Below are 24027 nucleotides of genomic sequence, written 5' to 3' on the forward strand. Positions count from 1 at the left end.
CCCAGGCCCCTCCTCCCTGTCCCAGGTCACCTCTGAAGTGACACACTGCTTGGCCCCCAGGCCTCCTGCTGCCCCCCCACATGCTGTCCTCCGGGCTCTGGGGTGGCATCAGAAGGGGCAGGGGGTCCAGGGCCGCGGGCCCCACGTGCTGGCTCAAGTGGCCGGCCTGTTAGTCCTGTTACTGCTCCGCCGGGGGCCGGCTGCCGCTGGGACAGGCTGAAACGGCCGAGCCCCGGGTGCGGCAGGGGCCGCCGTCCCCTCAGGGCCGCCTGCCCAGTGCAGAGCAAGGGGCGGGCGGGCTACTCACTGCTTCTGGGCCTGGTCGATGCGGCTCCTGAGGTTGGTGATCTGCGGACGACACGGGCGACCGGACAACTTACCGGGGCGTGTCCGGGCCAGGCCGCACACTCCCTTACTGCGTTCTCACTCCTCCCGCTGGAGGACACCGGCTCTCGGCCCTCAGGCCATCCCTCTGACTTACTGTCAATGGCCTGGGGACTTGGACCGTGGCACACAGAAGCTCCGGAGCTGGCCACTTACCTTCCAGCCGAGGATGCGGGCAGAGGGCTCGGGCGGGGAGGGCTCGCAAAGGGAGCCTCTGACTCTGGGGCCCGCCGAGCTCAGAGCCACCCCGCTGCTCCCTGACCCCGCTGCTCCCCCCCACCTACTGCCCGGAGGGGGCTCAGGGGAGGACAAGGCCCTTCCCCACCTGCCAACTGGGAAAGCAGGGAGCCTCAGGCGGGAACCTCCGGGTTGCAGGCAGGGGGGAGGAGGCGAGGGCCGGAGGCGAGGGGCAAGGCCCGTCGCCTCCCTGCTCACTGCCACCACGTCCGCTACGACTCAAGGCTTTGCCATGCGAGAGGCGCACCGTGCACCGCACACCACGAGCCTGGTCCGGGGAGGACCCGGCTACTCACAACTTGGCCAGCATCTCCACTCTGGCCCGGGCAGTCATGATCTGGAAAGACCGGGACACTTTCAGGGCGAGGGCAGGGGCCTGGGCCCTGCTGTGCCCTAGGCTTGCCTGGTCCGTGGCTCTTTCAGCCCAGGACCCTCGTGGGCCGTGCCCCGGTGCATCAGGAGGCAGAGGCTGGTCTGGCTTCGTGAGTGTGAAGCCTCTTCCCACAGGCCGGCCGAACCCGGGACCACACTGTCCCTGTGCCCAGACCTGCTGGCCCTGGGGGGAAGCATGGGTGCGGAGGGCAGCCTGGGAGGGGTCTCACGGCCTTTCTTCTGTGAGAGGGGAGGAAACTGAGGCACAGAAGGACAGGTGACTTGCCCCAGGGCATGGCTCCTGAGAAGAAGCCAGGATTTACCCGGCTGTCAGCTTTGGTTCCCCAACACCCTCTTGTCAGTGGTGGGGGTGGCCTTGCCGACTGCCCCCGCTGGGGGCCCTCCCTGGGCTGCTGCTCTAGCTGGTGAGCCCCCCTCAGGCGACTCAGGCAGCCCCCCTCCAGAGGGGCACCCTCCCAGCTCCTAGTCCCAGCTGCGGGGTGAAGTGCAGAGCACCCTGCCGGCTTCAGGCTGGGGAGGGGCTCCAGCCAAGCCCCCAGGGGCTCTGAGGAAGTGGGTGTCTCGGGGGAGTCAGTGGGTCCAGGACTCCGGTTTGCAGAGGAGGCTTTGAGGGGAAGATGCCCCAGAATCTGGGGAGCCTGGTGCCACCCTGGGGTGGGCTGGTGACACAGGACTCTGTACAAGCCCTGGGGGATTCAGAAACTGGGCCCCAGTCCTCTGCCCACCACTCCCCTTGGAGCAGGGGCTGCTGGCTCGGCGCTCCGAGGCCGGCCTGGGAGGCAGGGGTCGGCGCAGGGGGCCGGGACTCACGTCATATTTCTGGCGCTTCAGCTTCTCCGAAAACTCGTACTTGTCCGTCTCCAGTTGGTACAGGGTTTCCCAAAGCTCCTTGGCCTTTTCCCTGGGAGGTAGCAGTGGTCAGACCTGGCTGGGGAAGCCCTGGAAGGCCGGACCCTGGCCACCCCTGAGCGCCGGCCCCCCGCGGCCTCCAGAGACCCCGCCTCACCTCAGCTTGTCCTCGCTGAGGTGGTCGATGTTGAGGGGCTTGCGCCGCTCGGCCAGGATCTTCTTCTTCATCTCCCGAGCTGTCTGCTTCTTGCCTCTCTTCTGATCGGCCTGGGGGGAGCCAGTCCAGGGGCCTGGCCTCAGGAGGGGGCGCTCGGCAGCCCAGCCCAAGGGCGGGGGACGGGGAGGCGGCGCCCGCGCTCACCTTGGCCAGGTAGCTGCTGTAGTTGGCACCCATGGAGGACAGAGCCTTCTTCTTCTTGAGGTCGTCCTCCGCTCTCCTCTTGGCGTCCTCCTCCTCCCGCCGGGCTTTCTCCTCCTGTGGAGAGCCCACCCCGTGCCCCGTGGGTCCCGGTCAGCGTCTGTCCCCTGGGGCAGGAAGGGCCCGGGTGGGTCCGGGGCGCGGGCGCGGAGGAGCACAGCTCACCGCCAGCCGGTTCTGACGCTCCCTCTCCTTCTCCGCGCGGATCCGCTGCTGCTCCGCCCTCTCCGCGCGGCGCTTCTCCTGCGGCCCGGGGAGCCGGTCAGGGCCCGTCCATCTGTCCCTCGGTCAGTCTGACCTGGCCAGCCCCGGCCCCTCCTAAAATGACACCCCCACCCCCAGCTGCCCCACGCACAATTCTCTCCTTCAGCGCGATCAGCTCCTCCTCCTCCTTCTTCCGCGCCTCAAAGTGGCTGTCGATGAGGGCCTGCAGCTCCATGAGGTCCTTGTTCTGGCGCTTCTTCTGGATGTCCTGTGGGCGACCGGCCCATCAGGTCCCGGCCCTCCTCACCCTCCGTCCTGCCGGGTCCCCCTGGACCCCAGCAACAGGAGCCCCAGCTCCCCGGCCCCCATGAAACCCGACGGTGGAGAGGGACCCCTGAGCTGCAGGGTCAGAGCAGTGCCCCCAACCCCGCACACGGGTGAGTCATCAGGACCCCGAGACGGACTAGCTCCGACCAGGGCCTGTCATTGTCCTCAGAGATGTCCTTCATGAGCCAGGCAGAGGGAAACCAGTGTGTTGGACAGACCTGTGTGTCGGGGGAATATATGGGTGGTGGACGGTGGGCAGTGGATGGGTGGGTGGGTAGGTGGGTGGGTGCATGAGTGGGTGAAGGGACGCATGGATGATGGATGATGGGTGGGTAGGCGGGTGCGTGGCTTGGCAATTTGGTGATGGATGGACGGCGGGTGAAAGGGTGGAGAGGGAAGCAGAGAAGAGAGGTGACCTGAGGGGAGAAGGGTCCTCTGGCCCAGGAAGGCATTAAAGTAGAATGGCCGGGGTCAGGGCGCCCCAGCTCGGGACGCTTGAGAGGTGGCCTTCTCAGGCCTGGCACGCGAGGTCGGTAATGGAGACACGTAGGTCCGGGCTCCAGAAACTTACATCAAAGTCCACTTTCTCCCCTTCCGGGATCTTGGGGGCAGTGAGTCTAGAGGAGAGAGAGAGACTCATGAGTGGAGGCAGGCCTGGCCCCCGGCTGGCCGTCCCAGCCTCTCGAGCCCTGGTACCTGGCTGAGGGCACATTGCCTGACCTCCGTTCTTATCAGATACACAGCCCACTGTCCCCGGGGGGGCTTGACCCCCTGGAGAAGGTTCCACCTCTCCGTGTCCCTCTGTTTTGCGAACCTCTGGACACCTCCAGGGCACCCTCGGTGTCCTCCTCAAACAAATAAACGAAACGCCCTGGGCATCAGACAGGAGGCATGGCCTCCGGGGCCAGGAGTGGCCCTCTTGACCCTTGGCCTTTCTGGGGCCCCGCTTCAATCTCCCCTTCTGGGGGCTCAGAGGAAGGGGGCTGGGCGGCCAACGGTCTGTTGGAAGAAGAAATGAACCCCCCACTCTGGCGGCTGTGAGGCCTGCGGCGCCCCTCCCCCCCTCCAATGCATTCCAGATGGAGCGAAGAGTTAAAACGACAACAGCGATTTTTTAAAACAAGCCTTAGAAGAAAGTGGAACTGAATATCGATCAAACTGCTGGCCCGGGAAAGGATTTTCTGAGCTCAGAAGGGCCCGCTGAGGGGGTGATGGCCAGATGAGTGCATGCGAATGAGAAACGTATGTATGTGGAAGAAGGCAGAGATTGAAAGCGGGGGAGAAACCCAACCCAGACTAGAAAAATATTTTCAGCAAACACAGAGAAGACTTATATCCTTATGCAAACGGATGATTAAGAAAACAGAGAGCTGCCTGCCTTAGATAAATGGGCAGAGGCCATAAGCCACCGCTTCTCAAAGAAGAAAGGAGGCCGGTTCACCAGCCGGGGGGTGGGGTGGGGGGGAGGCCCGCCTGCAGGAATGCGAAGCAAACAGCCCGAGAGGCCCCTTCCCATCCATCAGCGCGGCTCCCTGGGCGCAGCGGTGTGGGGCGCAGACCCGCTCTCGACCACGTAGGAGATCGTGCTGGCAAGCCGCGCGCAGAAAGCCATTTGGCAGACTCCAGAGCCTTAAGAACGTTCCTACTCTTTGACCCATTAATTCCAGTTCTGGGAATGCAGCCCAGAGAAATAACCCGAAAGACAGAGAATGCTTTCCACCCGGCGTTATTTATGATAGTAAAATATTGGGGGAAGCCAGCATGCCCTGCGCCGGAGCGACGGTTAGGAAAATTATGGTTTGTCCGATTGATGGAATATTATGTGGCCATTCAAAATATTTAAGAAGACTATGTAAAAACATGGAAAAATACTTATGAATGGTGCTACATTTTTAAAAAGCAGAATTCAAGGTTGTATAGACAGTCCAGGGCTTGGAAAACAGCTCTGAGTTTCAATCTTTTTTTCCAGGCCCGATGCACGGGAAGGGTGGAAGAAATAAGCCCTTTCATTTCTTTCCCCTCTTTCCCGCAGTCTGGCTGGCTGGGTGGGAGTCACAGATGATTTTTTTTTCTTCAGGGGACTTTTATGTATTTTCCAAATTTTCTTTAATGAGGTGTTTTATTTTCATAATGAAAACACAAACATTTTTTTCAAAAGGAGAAAATACCTTGTGGCCCGGCCGCTTTCCTTGAAATTGCTGACAAATAAAGTGTCGGGGACGGGAATGTGCTGGCTCCCCAACCCCCCCACCCCGCTGGGAGCCCCAGGCCCACCCGGGGGGGAGCACGCGCAGGCACAGATGCGTGGGGCAGCGGGGCCCAGGCACCGACTGTGAGCTGGGGGCTTCTGTGCTTATCTCGGCCGGGGGAGTCAGAACGCACGGGTCAAACGACATCCCTGAAACCTCCCAGCTGTGACCCACCCTCCCGCCCGGGCCGCCGGCTCCAACCCCAGGGGTTCGGGGTCCCCAGGGCTCGGTTCTGGTCTAGCTGTCACTCTGGAGTGGGCTTCAGGGGGCTGGCACGTCCTGCCAGCCACCCCACTTTGGGGGTTCTTTCCTGTCTTGGGCCCTGGGAGACCCCACGACACAGGGTGGGCATGAGGGGCCCCAGAGAGGACCTGGAGAAGGCCGTGGAGCCTCTCTCTCTTTGTCTCAGCCCCTTCGCCCCCAGCTCCGGGCCACCCCTCCTGCTTCGGCCCCAGCCTTCTCCTGCAGGAAGTCCCCCTGGCCTGCACCGGGTGACCTGGGGTGGAGCCACACCTAACTGGACCTCCAGAGTCCGTCCGTCTGTCCCTGGGGGTGGAGTGCCAAGGCGGGGTCTGGTCCTCGCCTACGGGGGATGGCAGCGGCTGCCCCCAATGACCCTGTCCTCACAAAGCGCCTTCGGGCATCTAGGGGTGTGAACTCCACACCTGAGAGCAAAGCAGTGGCCACCTTCCCTCCACGTTTGGGTGCCAGGTCCTCCCCCACGGAGCCCCGGTGCGCAGTCCCCCTCCCGGGTGTGCGTGTCCTCCATGGCCTTGGTCCCCACCCAGCCGTACCACTCACTTGGGTCTGGGCTTCTCCTCTGGTCACCACAGTGCCGGCCAGCAGGGGAGAGAGGAGAGAGAGGCCATGTGAGATGGGGACCCACTCCTGCCCACGGGCCCCAGGGGCCACCCGGCTGCGGGCTGGCTGGGCTCCGGCCTACAGGGCCGTCTACTCTCCAGCTAAGCCCACCACCCAGCCCACTGACCCACCAGGGCAAGAGGGTTCGGTCCCCACTCGGGGCCTGCAAGGAACCAGGAGGAGAGCTCAGGGCTGGGGTGGGGGACTGGACAGGAGGAGGAAGGAGGGGAAAACGAAGAGGAGACTGACTCGGGGCAGGAGGGACAGAGCCGACCAGAGAGCTGGATGAAGAAGGAGAAGGGACAGTGGGGAGGGGGCAGTGAGCGTCTGATGACCGGGTCTGGGTCTGCCGGCCCGTCCCCACGACCAGCCCCTAGGCCTGCAGAAGCTCGGAGGGGACAGCGCCTGTGAAGCCCCACAGTGGACCCTGTGACGATGGCCGTGCCAAGCAGCCCCTGCTGTCCCCTGTCTGGAGGGGGTGGAGGGGTGGGGCGACAGAGAGCGGGCAGCGGCAGCACACGTCCTCCCCCCGTCACGGGCACCAGAGCAGGACGCGGGGCCCTCACCTTCCTGGTCCTCTCTCTCCTCCTCCGAGGCGTCTCCTGGGCACAAGCACACGAGCGAGAGAAAAGCCAGCCAGACAGGCTGTGGGCAGCGTTGGCGAGAGCGGGGGACGCGGGGGGACAGGCGCCCGGACCCTCTGCCCCCTGGGCGGACAGCCCGGGACCTCAACTTTGCCTTCAGCTGGGGGCCAGAGAAGTGGCTTCTGGGGAAGGGGCTCAGGGGGTGGGTGTGGCCATGCGGGATGGGGCCCTGGGGAGGGGGCACGGAGGGAGGAGAGTCCTCCGAGGCCTGGGGAGCCAGCCGGTGGGGCCCACCTTGGAAAGGCGAGGCCCTCCCCAGCGTCCAGCCCTGGTGCTGGAGGTAGGCAGTCCTGGGGGCCTAACGGCTGGGTTTCGAGGGTTGAAACACAGCAGGTCTCAGGCAACCAGGTTAAGAAGGCCTGTTAGTGACTGGGGCTGTGGAGCGTTATTGGTCCCAGGCCAGGGGCCCATGGGCCTAGGCCTCTCCTCCCTGCCAATTGGGGCTGGGGCACCTGGCGCCTGGCCCTCTAGCCCTCCCGGGTGGGGGCCCTTCGCTGGCACCAAACGGGGCAGAGGTGTCCAGTTGAGAAACCCTCTGTGACCACCCGGACTCCTTTCTCTGCCCTTGGCTATGGCCAGCAGGCCCCCTGGGGGTGGAGTAGAGAGAGGGCTGACCGGCCTCGCTGCCCCGGCCTGTGTGTGCACCCAGCTCCGGGACCACTCAGGTGGCTCAGGACCTGGCCAACAACCTTGCTCAGGTGGGCCTGACGTCGCCTGCAGTCAGCGCCCTGGGCCGGGGCTGAGAGCAGGAATCTGAGGGTGCGGTGGGTGCCTGGGAGCTGTTCAAGGGGTCGGCAGGGGGCTCACGATGGACAGTGATGAGCTGCAGGGCACCTTGCAGGGCCCGGGGATCTAGGTGGGCACAGGGGCGGGCTGAGAGCTGGAGGGAGCACGGCCGTGCGGCAAAGCACCCCAGCAGCGGGCAGCAGCGGGCAGCAGCGTCCTGGCACTGTCTGTCTGCCTGCCTCGGGGCTGGTCGGGTAGCCTGGTGACCGGGCAGCTCCTACAGGCCTGTCCCCTGGATGCCTCTGCTACCACGGATGTCTCTTTGTCTCTAAAGTGGTGGCCGCTCTGAGCCCAGGGAAGGGAGGACAGTTCGGGGTCGTGTGTGTGGGGCTCAGGCCCCGCCGAGGAGCCACGTGCATGGAGGGAACTGAGAGCAAGGCACACCCAGGCCCCTGACCGGGATCCGCAGCTCCCTCCCCAGAGTGGGGGCACAGCCCTCACTCCCGAGCCTGTCTGGCTTTGACCCCAGTGATGGGTGGGCCGCCTGCTTCTTTGCACGCGAGGCCCCTGGCTGGTCTGGTACTGCCTCCCCCACCTCGGGCCTCAGCCCAACTTCATGCTTTGCCTCACACACCCCCCCTCCCCTCTCCGGTCTGCTTTCCCGGGCAGGATGCAGGCCTCCGGCGTAGCCTCCCCTCTGCCTCGCTGCACCCTAAGTGGGCCCCCGCACCAGCCTCCCAAGGCCAGCACCCCTCTCGGGCCTCCTACAGGCTTGGCCACCCCCAACCTCCTTCCAGGGGGGCTTTTGCCCCGTCAGCCAGTTCTGCCTGGGCCAACACTCCAGGTCTAAGCTGTCCCCACTCTGTCCCAGCCCAGGGGACCCGGGCCAGAGCCACATAGGCAGGCAGGGGTTGGGGGGCGGGAGGGCTGAGCGCCGGGGCTGCGGGGCTCCGGCCCCGGGACGCGGGGGGCACCTACCTTCTTGAACTTCTTCTGCAGCAGCAGCAGCACATGTGGGGAGAGAGGGAGAGAAGGGGCTGTGATGTGGGTGCAGGGACGGGGGGGGGTGGCGCCAGGCAGAAGCAGGGTCGGCGCCACACTGTGTGTGGGTCACACGCCTCGGTTCCTCTGGGCCGAGCTCCTGCTCCACCCACACACGGTCGTGAGTGCGCATGCACCACGCAGGACAGAAGGCACGGCACATACCTGGTTCATGGGCTTGTTGGGCTAAGGCGGGCACGGAGTGCGAGGCAAGAGCGCGGGTCAGAGGCCAAAGGAGGAGGGGTCCGAGGTTAACGGGCACAGCCGGTCACCACGAGGGAGGGTCAGGGGCCAGGCGGAGGGCAGCAGGCGGGAGGCGTGCGGGACACAGTCAGTGTCAGCCCCGGGGGCTGCCGCGCCCCAGGGCCATCCCTGCCTGGCACTCGGGGAAACCGAGGCTGCAGGGTCCAGCCAGGGGTCCTGGATCTAGCTTTTGCTGGGACACTAGGGCTCTGGGCACCGGGACACCGAGGTCCCCACCTATCCTGCGGCTCTGGAGGGATGTCTGCACCAGGTCCCTGCGGCAGCCGGCACCGGGACCTCCCCCCCCCTACCCCCGAGGCTTGGCTGCAGGGCTGCGCCTCCGTGGCCCAGTCCTGGGCCAGGGCCCTGACCCAGCCGAGGGGTCAGAGGTCACAGGTACTCTCAGTGACACCCCCCCACCCCCGGAGCAGAGGACTCTTTTCAGGGATCCAGAAGCCAGGCCTTACCTCACATCTGGCCCAGCAACCCCTCAGGGACCCACCCAGAGCCCTCAGGGTGTCCCCAATCTGGTCAAGCACTGGCCATGGTTAGTGGGTTATGTTGGGACCCCATGTGGGGGCCCCTTGGCTGGCTGGTGCCTCACTGAGTCCGGTTCCTCAGCCCCCACCCCCATGAGGGCTCCAGCCAGGCCCCGGGCCCCACATGGGGCCCAGAAGTCCCGTGCACTCAACCATACCTTCCTCGTGGACTTCTGCAGGCAGGGGGGTGCCGGGTGCGGGGGTGGGCAAGAGGAGAGGGGACAGGGTTAGGCTCGGAGCACACTGCACACCCTCGGGGCGTCAGTGGGGCAGGTGGGCTGGGGGCAGGTGTGGCCGTGCCCCTGGGCCTGCTCACTTACCTTCCTCCTGGGCCTCCTCTGAGCCGGGGCGGCAGGGACGGGAGGGAGCGAGAAACAAGGGCAGTCATTACCGGGGTGAGCCGGGGAAGCGGGAAAGGGGGCCAGCGTGATCGAGGACTGTGGCTGCTGGACTCAGGGGCTCAGGGACCGGGGTCTCAACCCTGCCTCTGCCCAGCCACCTCCCCTGGACCCTGCCTGGGGCCTGCCACCGGCGCTGGCCCTGAGGGCTGGCTGACTCCTACTTTGTGGGTGTGAGATGTGGGGACGGGTCAAATCCACGCCCTGTAGGAAGACCTGGGCCCCGGGAGAGTCGGCAAGGGCCGGGCAGTGTCCAGGTCTGCCTGAAGGTGCTGGAAGTCCTGTGGGTGTCTGGGAGGAGCCCAGTGCGGGGGACCCAGCCCGCCGGCCACAGGGCCACTCCGCCTCCCCCAGGGCAGACATGGCTGCCCAGGACCACGTTCCCGCTCAAAGTCTTCCCACCTTTGTGTAAGAAAAAGGAATGTTTTGCTCACGTTGTTAGGGGAGCCGAGTGTTTTCAAAATATTTTCAAAGCACAGCACCCAGAGGGCCTCACAGGGAGCCTGCCGGGTGAGGGTGCGCGAAGGGGGTTCCGGAGGGCCCCCCGCCCAAGCCTGAGAACCGCCTCTCGGCACGGTTCCCAGGTGCGCCTGCCCGGGCACGGCCGGGAGGTTCCCACGGACGCCAGGCGGGCGCGAGGGCGGGGCCGGCCGGCCGGGGGCGACACAGGGCTCTGGGCAGGGGGCGCAGAGAGGCGGGCGGGGCCGGCCCCACCAGGCCCCCCATGCTAATGAGGGTGAAAGTGTTAATGACCAGATCCGGGCTGAGTGCACATGGCGGAGCCTCGATGAGGATGAGGGATTCATGAATGATTCATGAGCGTTTGTCTACGGATCCGTTAGGGAGAGGGGAGGTTGGCCATGACGGCGAATGGGAATTAATGGTGAGGAAGGTGGACGGTTAATTGTCGAGCTCCGGGAGGCCCCAAGGGGCCCGAGGCCGGGCGGATGGAACCGGGCAAGAAGGGTCAAGTTCAGGGGGAGGCTGGGTGGGGGGCTCCGGGGCTGCACACTCACCTTCCTCCTCGTACTGCTCTGCTTGGGAAAGAAGAGAGGGCGGGAGTGTGTTAGTGCGGCCACCCCTGGGCCGGCCTGCAAGGGAGTGGGCCCAGAGGAGGCCGCCTGCCTGGAGGAAGGGGCCCCAACACCAGCTTTCTGGGGGTGTCTGAGGCCCCAGGAGCTCCTGTCCCGTGGGGGAGGGTGGCAGACAGTGGTCGGGGTGCCCAGAGGTCTCTGGGGCCAGGCCACCCGCAGCCACCTGCAGTGCAGGCTGGGGACTGGCAGGGCGGGGTTCCGATGTGACCTTCGAGAATGAGGAGGCCTTGGGCACAGCAGCAGGCGAGGAGAGCAGGTTTTCGGTGGGGGCGCTGCACTAGCGCTCACCCAACTGGGCAAAGCTGGGGCTTCCAGCCAGGGCTCCCCGAGGAGAGCCCTGCTGTCCTCTGTGGGACCAGAGCCCCCCCACCCCGGGGGGCCGAGAGGAGAGAAGAAGTAGCTTCCACACTTACCCTCTGCCTGGTCCCTGTCGGGGGGAGAGAAGGGAAGGGGAGGGGACTTCACTCAGCTTGAGGGGCATTCTCATGCACCCAGCCACAGCCCAGAGGTCCCAGGCAGGCGGGGGCCGCCCAGATGGCTACTCACACTTCCTCGTCTGACATGGTGGTGGGCTTTCCCTACAGGGGCGGGGGAGACCAAGAACAGAGTTAGGGGTGGCTCAGTCCAGGGGTGTCTGGATGGGTAGGGGGTGGGTGAATGAGGGGGCACGTGCAGATGGGGTGGGGGGCCGCGTCTCTGGCCTTGGGTGGGCTCGTTCCCGCGCTTGGGGCCTCTCCTTGAGGCCCCCTGCTTTCCCCCCAGGCCCCAGACTCAGATCTGCCCCCTCCTCTTCCTGCCCTGGCTCCAGCCCGAAGTTTGGAATCCCAGAGCCGGACAGGATGTGGGGAGGTTGCGGCGCCGCCCCCTCCCCCACTTCGGCTGACATGCTTTCTCAAGTGCTCCCCGAGGAGGGCGGTGCGTGTCCGAGCCAGGGAGGCCGTCCAGGCTGCCCTGGACGTGGTACAAGGCCTGCTCTGGCTGGCTCCCATTTGCTCTTGGTGGTCTCCACCCTGAGGCCGAGGTGGGGGCTCCCTGGCCTCCCGCCCCACCGTCCCCACGAGAGCCCATGTTCCTGCTGTCCGTGCCAAACTCCCTCCTCTGACCCACACATTCCTGCAAAGATTCACGTTCTCTTTCAAGAGCCCTGGGGTCCCCTGCGGGTCCCCACAGCCCTCTGCAGACCCCTCTTCCCAAGTCACAGGAGCCCACCAGCTGTTCCCCCTGCCTGTCCCTCATTCCACCAGGCAGCAGCGTGAGCCTGGAGCTCATGGGGACGGAGGGGGGTTGCTTCCCTACGTGTCCCCCGCACATGTGGTCTGCAGAGCCGAGCGGGACGCCCCCGCCCGCTTTCCCAGGCCCTGTGCATGCTCTTGAACATGTCAACGTCTGCAGGAAGCTCTGTGCCCAGGCCACACGTGTCCAGGTGCGGCCGGCGTCGGGCCAGGGTGCTCGAGGACGGTTTTCCGGTGAGCTGGCCACTGCACACGCCGGGGGGGGGGGCAGGGGGCAGCAGGGCCTGGGAACCCCCAGAGTGGCTGCACGATCACGGGCCAGGGGCTTCGGACGACTGGGTTCGTGACAACCCACTTGAAGACAATAGTCACAGCACACCTCCCCCCAAAGCCGGGAGTGCTGAGCGAGAAACACAGGCGTTCATCACCGAAAAATGCGCCCACGCTGCATCGCCGAGGTGGGAGAGGCCCTGCAAAGCCTCAGTCAGGAATGCGGACTTTCCCAGAGCAGCCCGGGCTCCACGCACCATTAACCAGCGCGGCTCCGAGGGCCCCTCCAGGCGCCAAGCCCTCCCCGCCCCCGAGTCTCCTCCTGGATTCCGCCGCCCCCTGAGTTACAGCCCCCCAGCCTTGTCTACAGTGGGGGGGGGTGTCTCATGGCTCCCCTGGCCTCCCTGCCCCAGGCTCCACACCCCACCCTTGAGGCCCCTCTGTGGAGGACTAGTGAGAGCCTGGCCCCCCCTGCTGTGCCCACCTCTCCCCTGGTAGTGCCCAACACCTGTCGGCTTCCTTGAGAGGGGGCGGTCACGGCCTGAACCCAGGGTGGGCTATTTTTAAGGAGCCAGTAGCAGCTGAGGTGTCCAGAAATAGGTGCCCAAATCGGCCAAGACTCCTCTGCCCAGAAACCCAAGACGATGGGAGGGGGGCTGCCAGGCAGCTGCCTACTCAGGTTTTGGCCAGGCCAGCTCTCCTCCCTGCCCCGAACCCCCACCCCCCCGGGTCTCCCAGGCCAGCCAGAGCTCCTTGGTCCTTCTGGGCTGACATTGGAGGGGCACGGAGGAGGATTCCCGAAACCCCGGGCAGGGCTCTCCTAGAGGTCCCTTGCAATGGGAGGCAGCAACGACTCACTCTCCAAGTGGGGAAACTGAGGCCCCTCCAGGCCCCTGCTCCTCCACCAAGTGCAGTGGACAGCCACCCCCCTTCCCGGGGCTGCTCCGTGCCCCCCGCCTCCCGCCCGTGGGGAAGGGGCTGAGGGTGGGGAGTGCTCAGGGCCAGGGCCTGGCATTGTGACAGCTGGGAGGGGAACCAGAGGTCTGCCCAGTGTCCTGCCCTCGGGGGGGGGGGGTAGGGGGGAGCACAGCCTGCAAGGTCGCCTCCCTTGGGACACACATCCTCCTTCCCAGGTGACCTGATGCAGCAGGGTGGGGGTGGGGGGGCAAGAGGCCCAACCAGTCCCTGGCTGTGGGCCCCGGAGCACGTCCCCCTCCTCCGGCTGGTCCCCTCTGGCAGAGGCTCCTCGCCCATCTCCTCCCAGGACGGCTGAGGGCACTCGAGAGGGAGCTGACGGAGAGGGCGCCGGGTCTGGGCCCAGACCCGATGGGGCGCTAGGAAGGGCCAGGGCTTGCGCAGGGCCCCTCAGGGTGGTGCTGCTCCAGGTTCTGCAGGGGTGGGCGTCCTCGTCCTGGGCTGCAGGACAGAGGTCTGGCGCCCTTTTTCCTCTGCCCCGACCCCCACCCCAGCCACCTAGGTCCTGTTCACCCCCGTCCTTCACGCAGGGCCCTGCCCACCTGGCCCAGGCACTGTCCCAGGGCGAATAGAACGAGCCCCCGCCTTGGTCCTCGTCTGTCCAAATGGCGGCACGAGAGGCCACAGTCACTGGGCCGCCCTGGGGAGGCGCCTGGGGCTGAGTGTGCTGCCGCAGGCACAGGTGCTCCGGGCAGCAGACCCCCCCCACCCGCCCCCGCTCTCTCAGCTCCCGCCTCGGGGCAGCCCTCGCACCCCTGAGCCTTCCCGGAGGCCCCACTTTCCTCCTCAGGCCTCCACTGCCCCTGTGCTCTGGCTCGGAAAGGCCTCTTCCGAGTCGTTCGCATGTCCAGAGAACACTGGCCCGCAGTGCCAGCCCCTAGCCCCTGGGAAGGCTCCCTGGGTTCTCCCAGCCGCCATGCTTAGAACTGAGACGCTTGGGGCCCAGCGTCCGGGACCCACAGCGCCCCGGGGCCTGAAGGGGCCTTCGATGCTTGTGGCTGGCGGCCATACCCACCTGCGGCTGAGTCCGGAGAAAGGGCTGGCTGTCCCTGTGGACACGACCGTCTCAGGCACTGCCCCCTCGGGCACACACCCTCGTGTTATAGTGACATCCGATCTTTCCCAGCAGCCCACTGGCCAGGGGCGGGCGGGCCAGGCTGTGCCCTTGCGGGCCCCTTACCAAGTATAGGAATACCCGAGGAGGAGGCCCAAGGAGCTGAGGCTGGGGGACGCGTCTGCGGAGGAGACCGCATCTGCCCCCTCCCCCAGGGTGGTGTCAGCTTCTATTTTTACCACCCCCCCCCCCCGAACAGCGGCACATTCCTGGTGGCTGAGGAGGTTGAAGGGAGGTGTTGGGTGGCCCAGAGACACCGCACACGATCCCCTCGGGCCAGCCTGCTGTGGGGTCCCCAGAGCTATGGTCCCTGGCCCCCCTCCCAGCTGCCCCTCCGTCTGAGGGACCGGTGGGGGTGCTGTGCCCAGGGAAGGGGCTGCACGGCCAGGTCGAGTCACGCTTTATCCTGGCCCACCTGCCTGACCCATCAGAGGAAGGGCCAGGGCCCGGGGCTTCCAGTGGACCAGGGGACCCCAGGCGCTTGGCCACATCCTGTCACAGCGGAGCCACACCGAGGCCAGTCCTCGTCCTTCAGGCAGACACGCTAGGGCAGGCAGGCTACTCGGGCAAGAGAAAGAAGTCCAGCTGTGGGGGGCTGGCATCCGCCCCCAGTCCGGTGCCTCGTGCAGCCAGGGGCCACCCCAAGGCAGTGAGTCCAGGGCTCCCAGTTGGGGGCCCCAGCCCTGCAGGCCTCTCTCCCCGCTCAATGGGCTTGGCCACACGCCCGTGGACCCCCTTTCCTTTCAGACATCTTGCTTGGGCCTCTTGTGGCCCCCGTGCTCTCCTGTGAGACTGCACGCTCCTTGGCCCTGTCCCTGAAATCAGGGAAACCGAGGCACGGAGCGGGGTGAGAACAACCTGGCCCCTCTTCCCAGACTCCCTGGGCCCGGAGGAGGGGCCGGCCAAGGGCAGATGGTGGGTCTAGGGAGTGACCTCATCCAGGATGGTGGCTATCGGGCTGGCACCCAGGACGGGGGCGGGTCCCAAGAGGCTCATAGGAGGCTCCTGCCCTCTGGGCCTCGGGGTCAGGGACGTCAGGGGGACCAGCTGCCCGCTCCCGTGCCCCAGCTCCTCCCTGCTCTGTGCCCCCTCTGGGTCCTCAGAGCTTTCTGGAAGGTTTTTGTTGCACCTCATCCAATCCCTGCAAGCTGGAGATAAGGCCACGAGAAGCCTAGAAGGGCAGGGACTGGCCCGTGGTGACAGAGCGGGGGAGGCCGGCGGAGCCCTCCCCCGCCTAACTCTTCCGAATGCCCCCGAGGCGAGAGTGGATGGGGTCTTCCCCGCACCCCTGGTCAGAGCCTGGAGTTCCTCGGCCTGCCGAGGTCCCTAGCACCCTGGACCGCAGGGACTTGGTGGGCCACACACAGCCCTGACCCTTGGGCGCGTTCAATCTGCTTTCTGCCAACAGGCTCCTTGTCAGGCCTCTGAGTGGCTCCTGGGGCTGCCCTGCTTGTCACCCCCACGGTGCCTTCTCGGGCCGGTCCCCCTCGCTCTGCCGACAGAGACCTGGGGACCGTGTCGGGAGGCGGCCGGCTGTCTCTACAGGCTGGGCTGGTGCTCAGCCTGGGAGGCCCCGTGGGCCCAGCCCGACTCAGACTGTGCAGGCTGGACTCCCAGGAGCCTCCGCCGCCACGCCCCCCCCTCCACCCCGGGCCCAGGGTGCTCCAGGGGTGCCCTGCAGTGTCCCCACGCCACCAGCAGAGGAGGGTGGATGCCTGCTCAGGGCCTTGGCCTCTGGCAGGTGCTTCCCCATGAGTGGCAGAGCCAGAGAGCCAGCGCTGAGGTCAGAGGGTCGGGCGGGTTTTATTTTGGGTCTCAGCGGCCTCCCCTTAGGTGACGGGCCTGCGGCACAGCGGGGCAGCACCGGCGGGAATTGCCGGACAGGCAGGCGGCCGGCCACCCAGGGCCTACGGCAGGTAATGTGCACCGTCCCCCATCTGGCCAGGCTGGGGTGGGCCGAGACAGGGCAGGGCCCTTGGCCAGGCCCTGGCGGGGCGCTGGAGGAGGGCATGGGGCTGGGCTGGGGGACTAGCCTTCACCCCAGGAAGAGTTTGAGGATCGATGGCAGACGGGGTCTCATTCCAGGGATGGTGCGGTGTGGGCTTGCAACGTTGACAGGGCCAGGTGGAGCCAGGGAGAGGCACCCCCCTCAGAGTCCTTTGGTTCCAGCTGTCCTTGGGAGTGACCCCCAGGATAGCAGGGAGGGCAGGGGTCCCTTGATCACGGCCTGGCCCTCAGTGCACTTCACTGGGGGTAGCGGGGCCCGAGGGAGATTGACCTTTTGCTGGGAGCGCTGGGCTGGCCTGGGCGTCCTCGGGTGCCAGCCTGCCCTGAAGCTGGCCTGGCCCTGGGCGCTGCGGCTCCACCAGGTCCTGGGAGAAGCTGCGGATGCCGCTTACTCTCGGCCCCCTGTGGCATCCCACACACCCTGGGTGGTCTGGAGGTCAGGCTTCCTCTGAGTCCCATGGGGGGGGTGCTCTGGGGCCCGCAGCGGGGAGCAAGTGTTCTACGTGAGGCCTCTCAGGCAGGAGGGCAGATGGCGGGGAACAGCAGGCCTCTGAGCCTCTTGGCCTCAGTGGGGGCAGGCGCCGAACCCAGGGCCTGCAGCGCTGCAGCTGTGGGGGGTTCAGGGACCAGGGGCTGGTGCCCCCAGCCTCTCACCCACCCCCAGCCTCTGGGCTTGCCCCTCTGGTCCCGGTCACTGCCTCTGCCTGTTGTCCTGCTGTCCACAGCTGGTGTCCCATCCTGCTCCAGGAAGGGAGAAGGCACCGTGTCCCCAACACCGCCGCCAAGGTGGGTCAGAGTGAGAAAGGTGGCCGTGACCTTTTGGGCTCCAACCCTTCCGGGCTGTGCAGTTTTCATTCTGTTGTTGGGAGGTCGGACCTCAGAGGCTCTGAGTGGACCTGGCCCTGGAGCCGGTCTGTGGGGGGGGGCTCCCCAGATGCTGGGGGGCAGGGTGGGGCCCAAAGTCAGACCTGTGTGCAGGCCTGGAGAGAGGGGGGCGAGCTGGGGCGTCTCACTCCGTCTCCCACCTCACACCGTGTCCGCTCGCCCACCCACCCATTTGTTCTTGTCGGCCCGTGCTCACGTTGGTTATTTCCCTCCCCCACCCTCTCTTTCATCACCCCCATCCACCCACCATCCGTCTTTCCCCAGCCCAGCCCACCCCCGTGTCCTGTGGAACACACATTCATCTGCCTGCCTTCCCCCAAGCCCATTTCCTCTTCACAGACTATTTCCTGCCCACCTGGCTCTCATTCCTCCACACATCCTTCCACCCGTCCGCCTGTCCTCCCATCCACCCGTCCATCCGTCCCTCCATCCACCCACCTAACCACTCATTATTGCACGTCCGTTCTCACGTTCGCCATTTCCCTCCCTCCCTCCCTCTTTTTCTTCATTCACCCTCCATCCATTTACACATCCACCTTTCCACCTACTCCTCCAGCCGCCCACCCATCCTTCCATCCATCTGTCCACCCATCATCCGTCCACCATTCACCCATCTGTCCACCCACCGAACCTTCAATGAGCAAAGCAGATCTTGTCTTTGGGGGTGCACAGCCAGGCCAGAAGCACAGCCTGTCTCGGGCACCCTGAAGTTCCCCTGGGGCTGGGCAGGGAGGGGGCCTCCCATACCCTCTGGAAGAGCTGGCGGAACCCCGCCCGCGTGTGCGCCCCACCCCGGCCAGCGCAGGCCTCGGAGGCCAGAGTCAAACCCGAAGCCGTGGACAGGATGGTGTTGGAGGCCGGAGGCCTGGGGCCGGTGCCATGCCAGGGAGTGGCCTTCGCTGCCCTGCTCCCTTGTCACTCCCCCATTGAGTGAGCACCGAAGGGCCAGCGCGTGGGGACAGAAAGAGCTTTATTGTGCATGACAGAGGGCAGCAAGCGCGGGGCGGGGCGGCCCCGGCCTTGGTGGTTCCCGGCGGAGATGAGGCCAGTCGGGCACCCTGTCCCTGCCCGGGCTGCACCTGTCAGCAGTGCTTGGCCTCTGTGGGGACAGTCCCCATGGCCAGGCACCAGGGAGAACCCCTCCCCTCCCCGGCTGTGAGAGGCAGAGCCGGCAGGCAAGGGAGCACAGGGGACAGAGGCGGCAGCTCGTGGAGGGGTGCGGGCAGCCAGGCGGGCCGAGGGCAGCAGCGTCTTCAGCGGGGTGGGGGTGGGCATCGGGTGGACGCCCCCTGGGAGCGTGGAGGGGGCGCGCAGCAGGAGATGGCAGCCTGCGGCGCTAGGCCTCAGGACGCTGAAACACAGGGTGGGGGCGGCGTGAGGCCGCAGTCCCAGGCCCCAGCCTCTCTCTGGCGGCCGGTGGCTGAGGGGCCCGGGGCACTGCACAGCCCTCGCTCGCAGCACCGCCCAGAGAGGCCTCCAGGCTCCAGGGGCCGAGGCTCTGCCTCTGCCCCCACCCCGGGGAGCCTGCTACCTGAGGCTGGGCCCTGGCACCCTGGGCGCTGCGCAGAGGGGGCCGAGCCAATGGAATGAAGGCCACCTGTCCACCTGCAGGCCTGTCAGCCCCCCAGAGACAGACCCGGGGTTCCTGTGGTTGCTGGGGTCCCGGCCCCCGCAGAGGCAGACGGCAGCCCATAGGGAGCTCCAGGGCAGCCCCCTCGGACGCCTCCCCAGGCCCATCCACTTCTGCCCACCCGGCCAGCGGCTGGGCCTCCCTCCACCCCAACCCTGGTGGCCGTGGGTCCGGCCAGACACCGTTTGTCAATGTCCCCGCAGGCACGTGGCACCCAGAAACCGGGGCGGGTGGCTTGGCGGGGACCACCCCGGCCAGGAGGTCCGCGGGAAGACCCTTTTAGCATAGCTCAGCGAAAATTGCTCCCACCTCCAGGCCAGTCGACCTCTGATGATGCAGCCCGGGCCCCGGAGCCCCTGGCCGCCGCCCTCGCTGCCGGCTTGCAGCAGCCCGGCCTGTGGTCAGCTGGCGACGGCCCGGCGCCCCTCACGTGTCTGCGGGCGGGCGGGCTTCCTGCCCTGGCGGGCGCCTGGCCCAGCACGTGCCCCCCACTTGGAGCCGGCCTGTGGGTGTCCCGGCCCTGGCTGCATTCCAGCCCTCGTCCGTCACCCACCAGTGACTCGGGCCTCTGCGGGCTGGTTTCTCACCCGAGGATGGTGGGGCCGCCCACACAGGGCTGCTGATGTGGACAGACATGGCCAGAGCCACGGGGAGCGGGAAACAGCGGCCCCCCCCCCCGGGCCTAGGGTCCCCACAGACAACGGGGTTCCGCATGCCCCTCTCTCCGGGGACAAGGTGGTGTTGAGGGGTGGGCAGGGCTGGCTGACGGCTGACCCCCCCCACCACCGCAGAGTGCAGCAATGCCCGTCGTGGCGGCTCCCACGCCCCCCAACGCGGATGGCCCATGCCCCCAGGGGCCCCCAGGAGCCCCGCCCCCCCTGCTCCCGAAGCCCTCGAAGGACAACCTGCGTCTGCAGAGACTGCTGCGGAAGGCAGCCCAGAGGAAGACCGCCGGAGCCGGGCCCTCCGCCCCGCTGGGGACTTTCCGTGCCTCCCTGTCCCCGGTGAGTGAGGCCAGCCACGACCAGGAGCCCCCAGCCCGGGGCCCAGCCGAGGCTCCTTGCATGGTGGCCACCCTCTCCCACACCCCTGTCATCCACCACGTGGCATCACCGCTGCAGAAGTCCACACTCTCCTTCAGCTTCACCCAGCACAGGAGCCTGGCCACGCACATCGCGACCCTGGGGCTCCAGCCCTCTGAGACCCCAGCCCCAGAGCCCACCTGGGCCCAGGCCTCAGTCCCCACGGCTGGGGCTGCTCACTCCAGCCAGGCACAGCTCCCGCTGGGGCTGTCCCCACAAGCTGAGACCCCTGAGCTCCTCCAGAGGGGCCCAGATGGGGGGCCTGGTGGCCAGGACAGAGACTCAGCCCTTCGCCCCCCTGGAGCCCAGCCCTCCATCCCAGTAGCCCACATCCGCCCCCTTCCTACTGGGGCCCAGGGTGGCAGGCCCCGGCCCGAGGCACCCCCTGTGCCCAGGCCACCCCCTGGCTCCCAGCCTTCAGGACACAGAGAGGTCAGGCCCCGGGTGGTTGTCCCCATTGCCCCCACCTGTCGCTCTCCGGGACCCTTACCTCACAGGCTGGCCCCTGCGGCCCCCGAAGCCAAGCGCCTGGAGGATCCCCCCGTGGCTGGCCCTGCTTCGGGGGCTGAGCCGGTCTCTAGCCTTCCAGGGGCCTTGCCCCCCACCTCACCGTCAGACCCCAGAGCCTGCCCCACCCCCAAAGCTGCATCCAAGCCCCAGCTCAGTGGCTGGATGCGCCTGAAGAAGCAGCTGATGGACGAGGTGAATGAGTTGCCACTTCCGGGGCCCGACCAGAGCCCCGAGCGGACGGAGCAGGGGGTACCTGCCCCTGCCAGCCCAGCACCCCAGACGCCTACCAAACCGGCCCCCCGGCCCCCCGCCTCCAGGGCCTCTGGGCTGTGGGACGCGGTGCTGTACCGCATGGCGGTGGCCGAGTCTCAAAGGAGCCTGGCGGAGCCCCGGGATGAGGTGTGCGCCTGGCCCAGCCTTGGCCGCCTGCCCTACCTGTGCCGGCCTCGATTTAATGCCCGGAAGCTGCAGGAGGCGGCCCCCCGGCCCCCTCCCATGACCCCCTCGGTGGTCCTGGAGCGGAGCCCCCAGCCCAGGAACTTCAACCGCACGGCGGCCGGCTGGAGGCTCCACTGAATGGCAGCTGGGGCAGCCCCAGGCTTGGGTCCAGGGGCCGGGCAGGGGCCGCAGCCACGGAAGAACGGAGCAGGGCCGGGTGGGCTCAGGAGGGGCCGGTGGAGGCCGAGGGAGCCTGGCAGTGGTGGGGCCGTGGGGAGCAACAGGTTGGCGCCCAGGAGCGCGAGGGCCAGGGGAGGTGGGGTGAGGCTGGAGCAGGTGGATCGGGAGGAGGCTGTTTTGTGTTTGGGGGGGGGGCAGGGTGTGGGGGCTCACAGTAGGAAGGGAAGTGCCTGGGCGCACTGTGAGGCAGGGCACTGGCAGGGCTGACCTCACACTGGTGCCCGCCGGGTGCCCAGGGAGGCCTGGGGGCTGGGGTGAGGGAGGGCCAGGCTTGGCCCCTGGACGCTGTGGGCAATGGAAGAGGGAGGTCTTTGGGGAGACCCTGGGCCACAGCCCTGGACAGGACTCAGGAGGGGAAGCAGAATGGAAGGGGGCTGGCCGCCCCACCCGCCCCAGGACACAGCGGGTTGCTCTGCGTGGATCCTGGGACCCAGGCCATGAATAAAAGTGCCACACTGCAGCAGCGTGTCGCTTTCTGACTCCACGCCCGCTCATGGGGCGGGCAGTAGGGACCACAGAGGCCCCCGATGGAGCAGGAGGGCCAGAACCTCAGCCTGCCACGGCGGGGCCTGAGACCCCAGGGTTCCGTCTGTGGTCCTGCCGACCTCCCCCAGTACCAGCCCTGAAGTGGCCGGAGATGGCCAGTTGGGATGCTGTGACCTCTTCCCAGAAGGGAGGTTTGAACTGCCCCCTCAGGGAAGGGTCAAGCAGGACGGAGGCCCAGGGAGGAAGGGGTCCGGGTGGAAGATGGGGCGCGGGAGAGCCTCCAGGGGTGCAGGACCCAGCGGGGTCTGGGTTCTGGCCGGCTCTGAGGCAGGCCCTCAGGCCCTCACGGCTCCTCTGTAGCCACTAACACCGGTGAGCAGGCCCCGTCTATGCCACCGTGCTCCTGGGACACACACCACACAACCCTGCTGGCAGCGTCTTGGACTCACCGAGAGGGGAGGCCTAGGGTTCTGCGCCCTCATCCATCAGCACCTTCTCGTACTTCCCGTGTCCCGTGGCCACAAATTTGTACCTCTTCCCGGATGGGGTGCTCTGCTGGGGAAGGAGGCCGAGAGCCAAGGTGAACATGGCAGAAGGGGGCCGGTGCTGCCTCCAGGAAGCCCTCTTAGGTTTACTGAGAACTGGCCCTCTGAACTTTTGCCTGCTGGGCCCACGCCTCCCACATCAACCCCATTTAAACTCTACCTTAGCTGCCGTGGGTGTCTTGGGGTCTCCTTTCTGTTCCCAGAGGTTCTTCTTGCTCATGTCCCCAGCTACAATGTCCTGGGGGCGGAAGGAGGGACAGCTGCAGACCGCAGCCTGGGGGGTTCCAGGCCCCAGGCCCCCCTCTCCTGCCTCACCTGGCAGGGGGCTGGGGCCTGCCTGCCCGCCTGCCTTCTTGTCTGAGGGCAAGGGAGAGGCAGGGGTGGGCGGGGGGCACCTGCGACCTTCCCTCGGCCCAGCGGCCTTCTCCACGCAGCCACCCCTACTCAGGGCCAGCCTGGTGAACCTCGGCTCCCGCAGCCCCCCTGGGGCTCTGTGTGCCCACACTCATGCTTGCAGGGCCTCACATGTGCCTCCCAGAGGAGCCCAGCCTCGCCCGGAAGGGTCCTACCTTGCAGGAGGGGCCCTTGGCCGCAGACTGAGCCTGCACCTCTCCCATCTCCCACCGGCTCTTGGTGCTCGCCACGGTCATGCTGGGCAACTCGATGGAGGGCTGCCGGGCCAACTTGGGGGTCCGGCCGGCAGTCTGCAGAGGAGACAGGGCCCGTGGCCACTTCAGTGGACCCATCCGAGGCCCATGTGAGAGCCACCAGCACACAGAGACAGTTGCTGTGTCCCTGTCCCCTCAGCACTGCGCTCCCTGCGCGGGGCAATGTGGAGTATTCCAGGTGGAGGCCTGCGCCTCCGTCCACTGCAGTGGTGAAACATCTGGTTCCGGGGCGCCTGGGTAGCGCCGGGGCAGGAGGCCCAGACAGCCCTCCTGCTGCTCCCGGCACCGAGCTGGAGGGAGCGGGTGAGCAAGAGGGCACTGGGTCTGGGAGTGTGGGGTGGATGGAGGGGTGTCGGCTGGATGGAGGAGTGTCGGCTGGATGGACAGATGTTGGTTGGATGGAGGGGTGTCGGCTGGATGGACAGATGTTGGTTGGATGGAGGGTGTTGGTTGGATGGAGGGTGTTGGTTGGATGGAGGGTGTTGGTTGGATGGAGGGTGTTGGTTGGATGGAGGGGTGTTGGTTGGATGGAGGGATGTTGGTTGGATGGAGGGGTGGAGGGTGGAGGGTGGAGGGAGGGGTGTGGGGTGGGGGGTGGGGGGGGGGGGGGGGGGGGTGGGGTGGGGGGGGGGGGGTGGGGTGGGGGGAGGGTTGTTGGTTGGATGGAGGGGGGTTGGTTGGAGGGAGGGGTGTGGGTTGGAGGGAGGGGTGTTGGTTGGATGGAGGGTGTTGGTTGGATGAGGGGTGTTGGTTGGATGGAGGGTGTTGGTTGGATGGACAGATGTTGGTTGGATGGAGGGTGTTGGTTGGAGGGAGGGGTGGAGGAGGGGTGTGGGTTGGATGGAGGGTGTTGGTTGGATGGAGGGTGTGGGTGGATGGAGGGGTGTTGGTTGGATGGAGGGTGTTGGTTGGATGGAGGGGTGTTGGTTGGATGGAAGGGTGTTGGTTGGATGGAGGGGTGTTGGTTGGAGGGAGGGATGTTTGTTGGATGGAGGGTGTTGGTTGGATGGAGGGTGTTGGTTGGATGGAGGGTGTTGGTTGGATGGAGGGGTGTTGGTTGGATGGAGGGGTGTTGGTTGGATGGTAGGGTGTTGGTTGGAGGGAGGGATGGAGGGAGGGGTGTGGGTTGGATGGAGGGTGTCGGTTGGATGGAGGGTGTTGGTTGGATGGAGGGTGTCGGCTGGATGGAGGGGTGTCGGCTGGATGGACAGATGTTGGTTGGATGGAGGGGTGTTGGTTGGATGGAGGGGTGTTGGTTGGATGGAGGGGTGTTGGTTGGATGGAAGGGTGTTGGTTGGAGGGAGGGATGGAGGGAGGGGTGTGGGTTGGATGGAGGGT

General features: G+C 66.6%; 1 protein-coding gene across 13 annotated transcripts in view; it reads right to left on the reverse strand.

Annotated features, from left to right (window-relative positions):
- Positions 1–24027, reverse strand: part of TNNT3 (troponin T3, fast skeletal type) — a 51232-nt gene that overhangs the window by 1365 nt on the left and 25840 nt on the right. For 2 of the 13 annotated variants that reach the window (XR_005066748.1, XR_005066751.1), the window contains exons 8-14: positions 22591–22725; positions 22182–22259; positions 21926–22031; positions 11154–11185; positions 11021–11034; positions 10530–10547; positions 9436–9453 (exon numbers count right to left, since the gene is read on the reverse strand). Coding sequence is in view for 9 of the 13 variants with exons in the window: in XM_037047818.1 (XP_036903713.1) it covers positions 308–348; positions 1825–1915; positions 2021–2130; positions 2225–2338; positions 2447–2524; positions 2637–2753; positions 3384–3429; positions 5863–5881; positions 8271–8285; positions 9436–9453; positions 10530–10550; positions 11021–11034; positions 11154–11185; positions 21926–21958 (749 nt within the window). In the remaining 4 variants the exon portion in view is untranslated. Of the gene's footprint in view, positions 1–307; positions 349–917; positions 959–1824; positions 1916–2020; positions 2131–2224; positions 2339–2446; positions 2525–2636; positions 2754–3383; positions 3430–5862; positions 5882–6488; positions 6567–8270; positions 8286–9435; positions 9454–10529; positions 10551–11020; positions 11035–11153; positions 11186–14099; positions 14233–18042; positions 18442–21925; positions 22032–22181; positions 22260–22590; positions 22726–24027 lie in introns of those variants that run through there. The other 11 variants (XM_037047818.1, XM_037047819.1, XM_037047817.1 and 8 more) reach the window with 11 other exon arrangements.

Source organism: Sturnira hondurensis, unplaced genomic scaffold, assembly GCF_014824575.4.
Source record: "Sturnira hondurensis isolate 20B ecotype Veracruz unplaced genomic scaffold, ASM1482457v3 Scaffold0006383, whole genome shotgun sequence".
NCBI lineage: Eukaryota > Metazoa > Chordata > Mammalia > Chiroptera > Phyllostomidae > Sturnira > Sturnira hondurensis.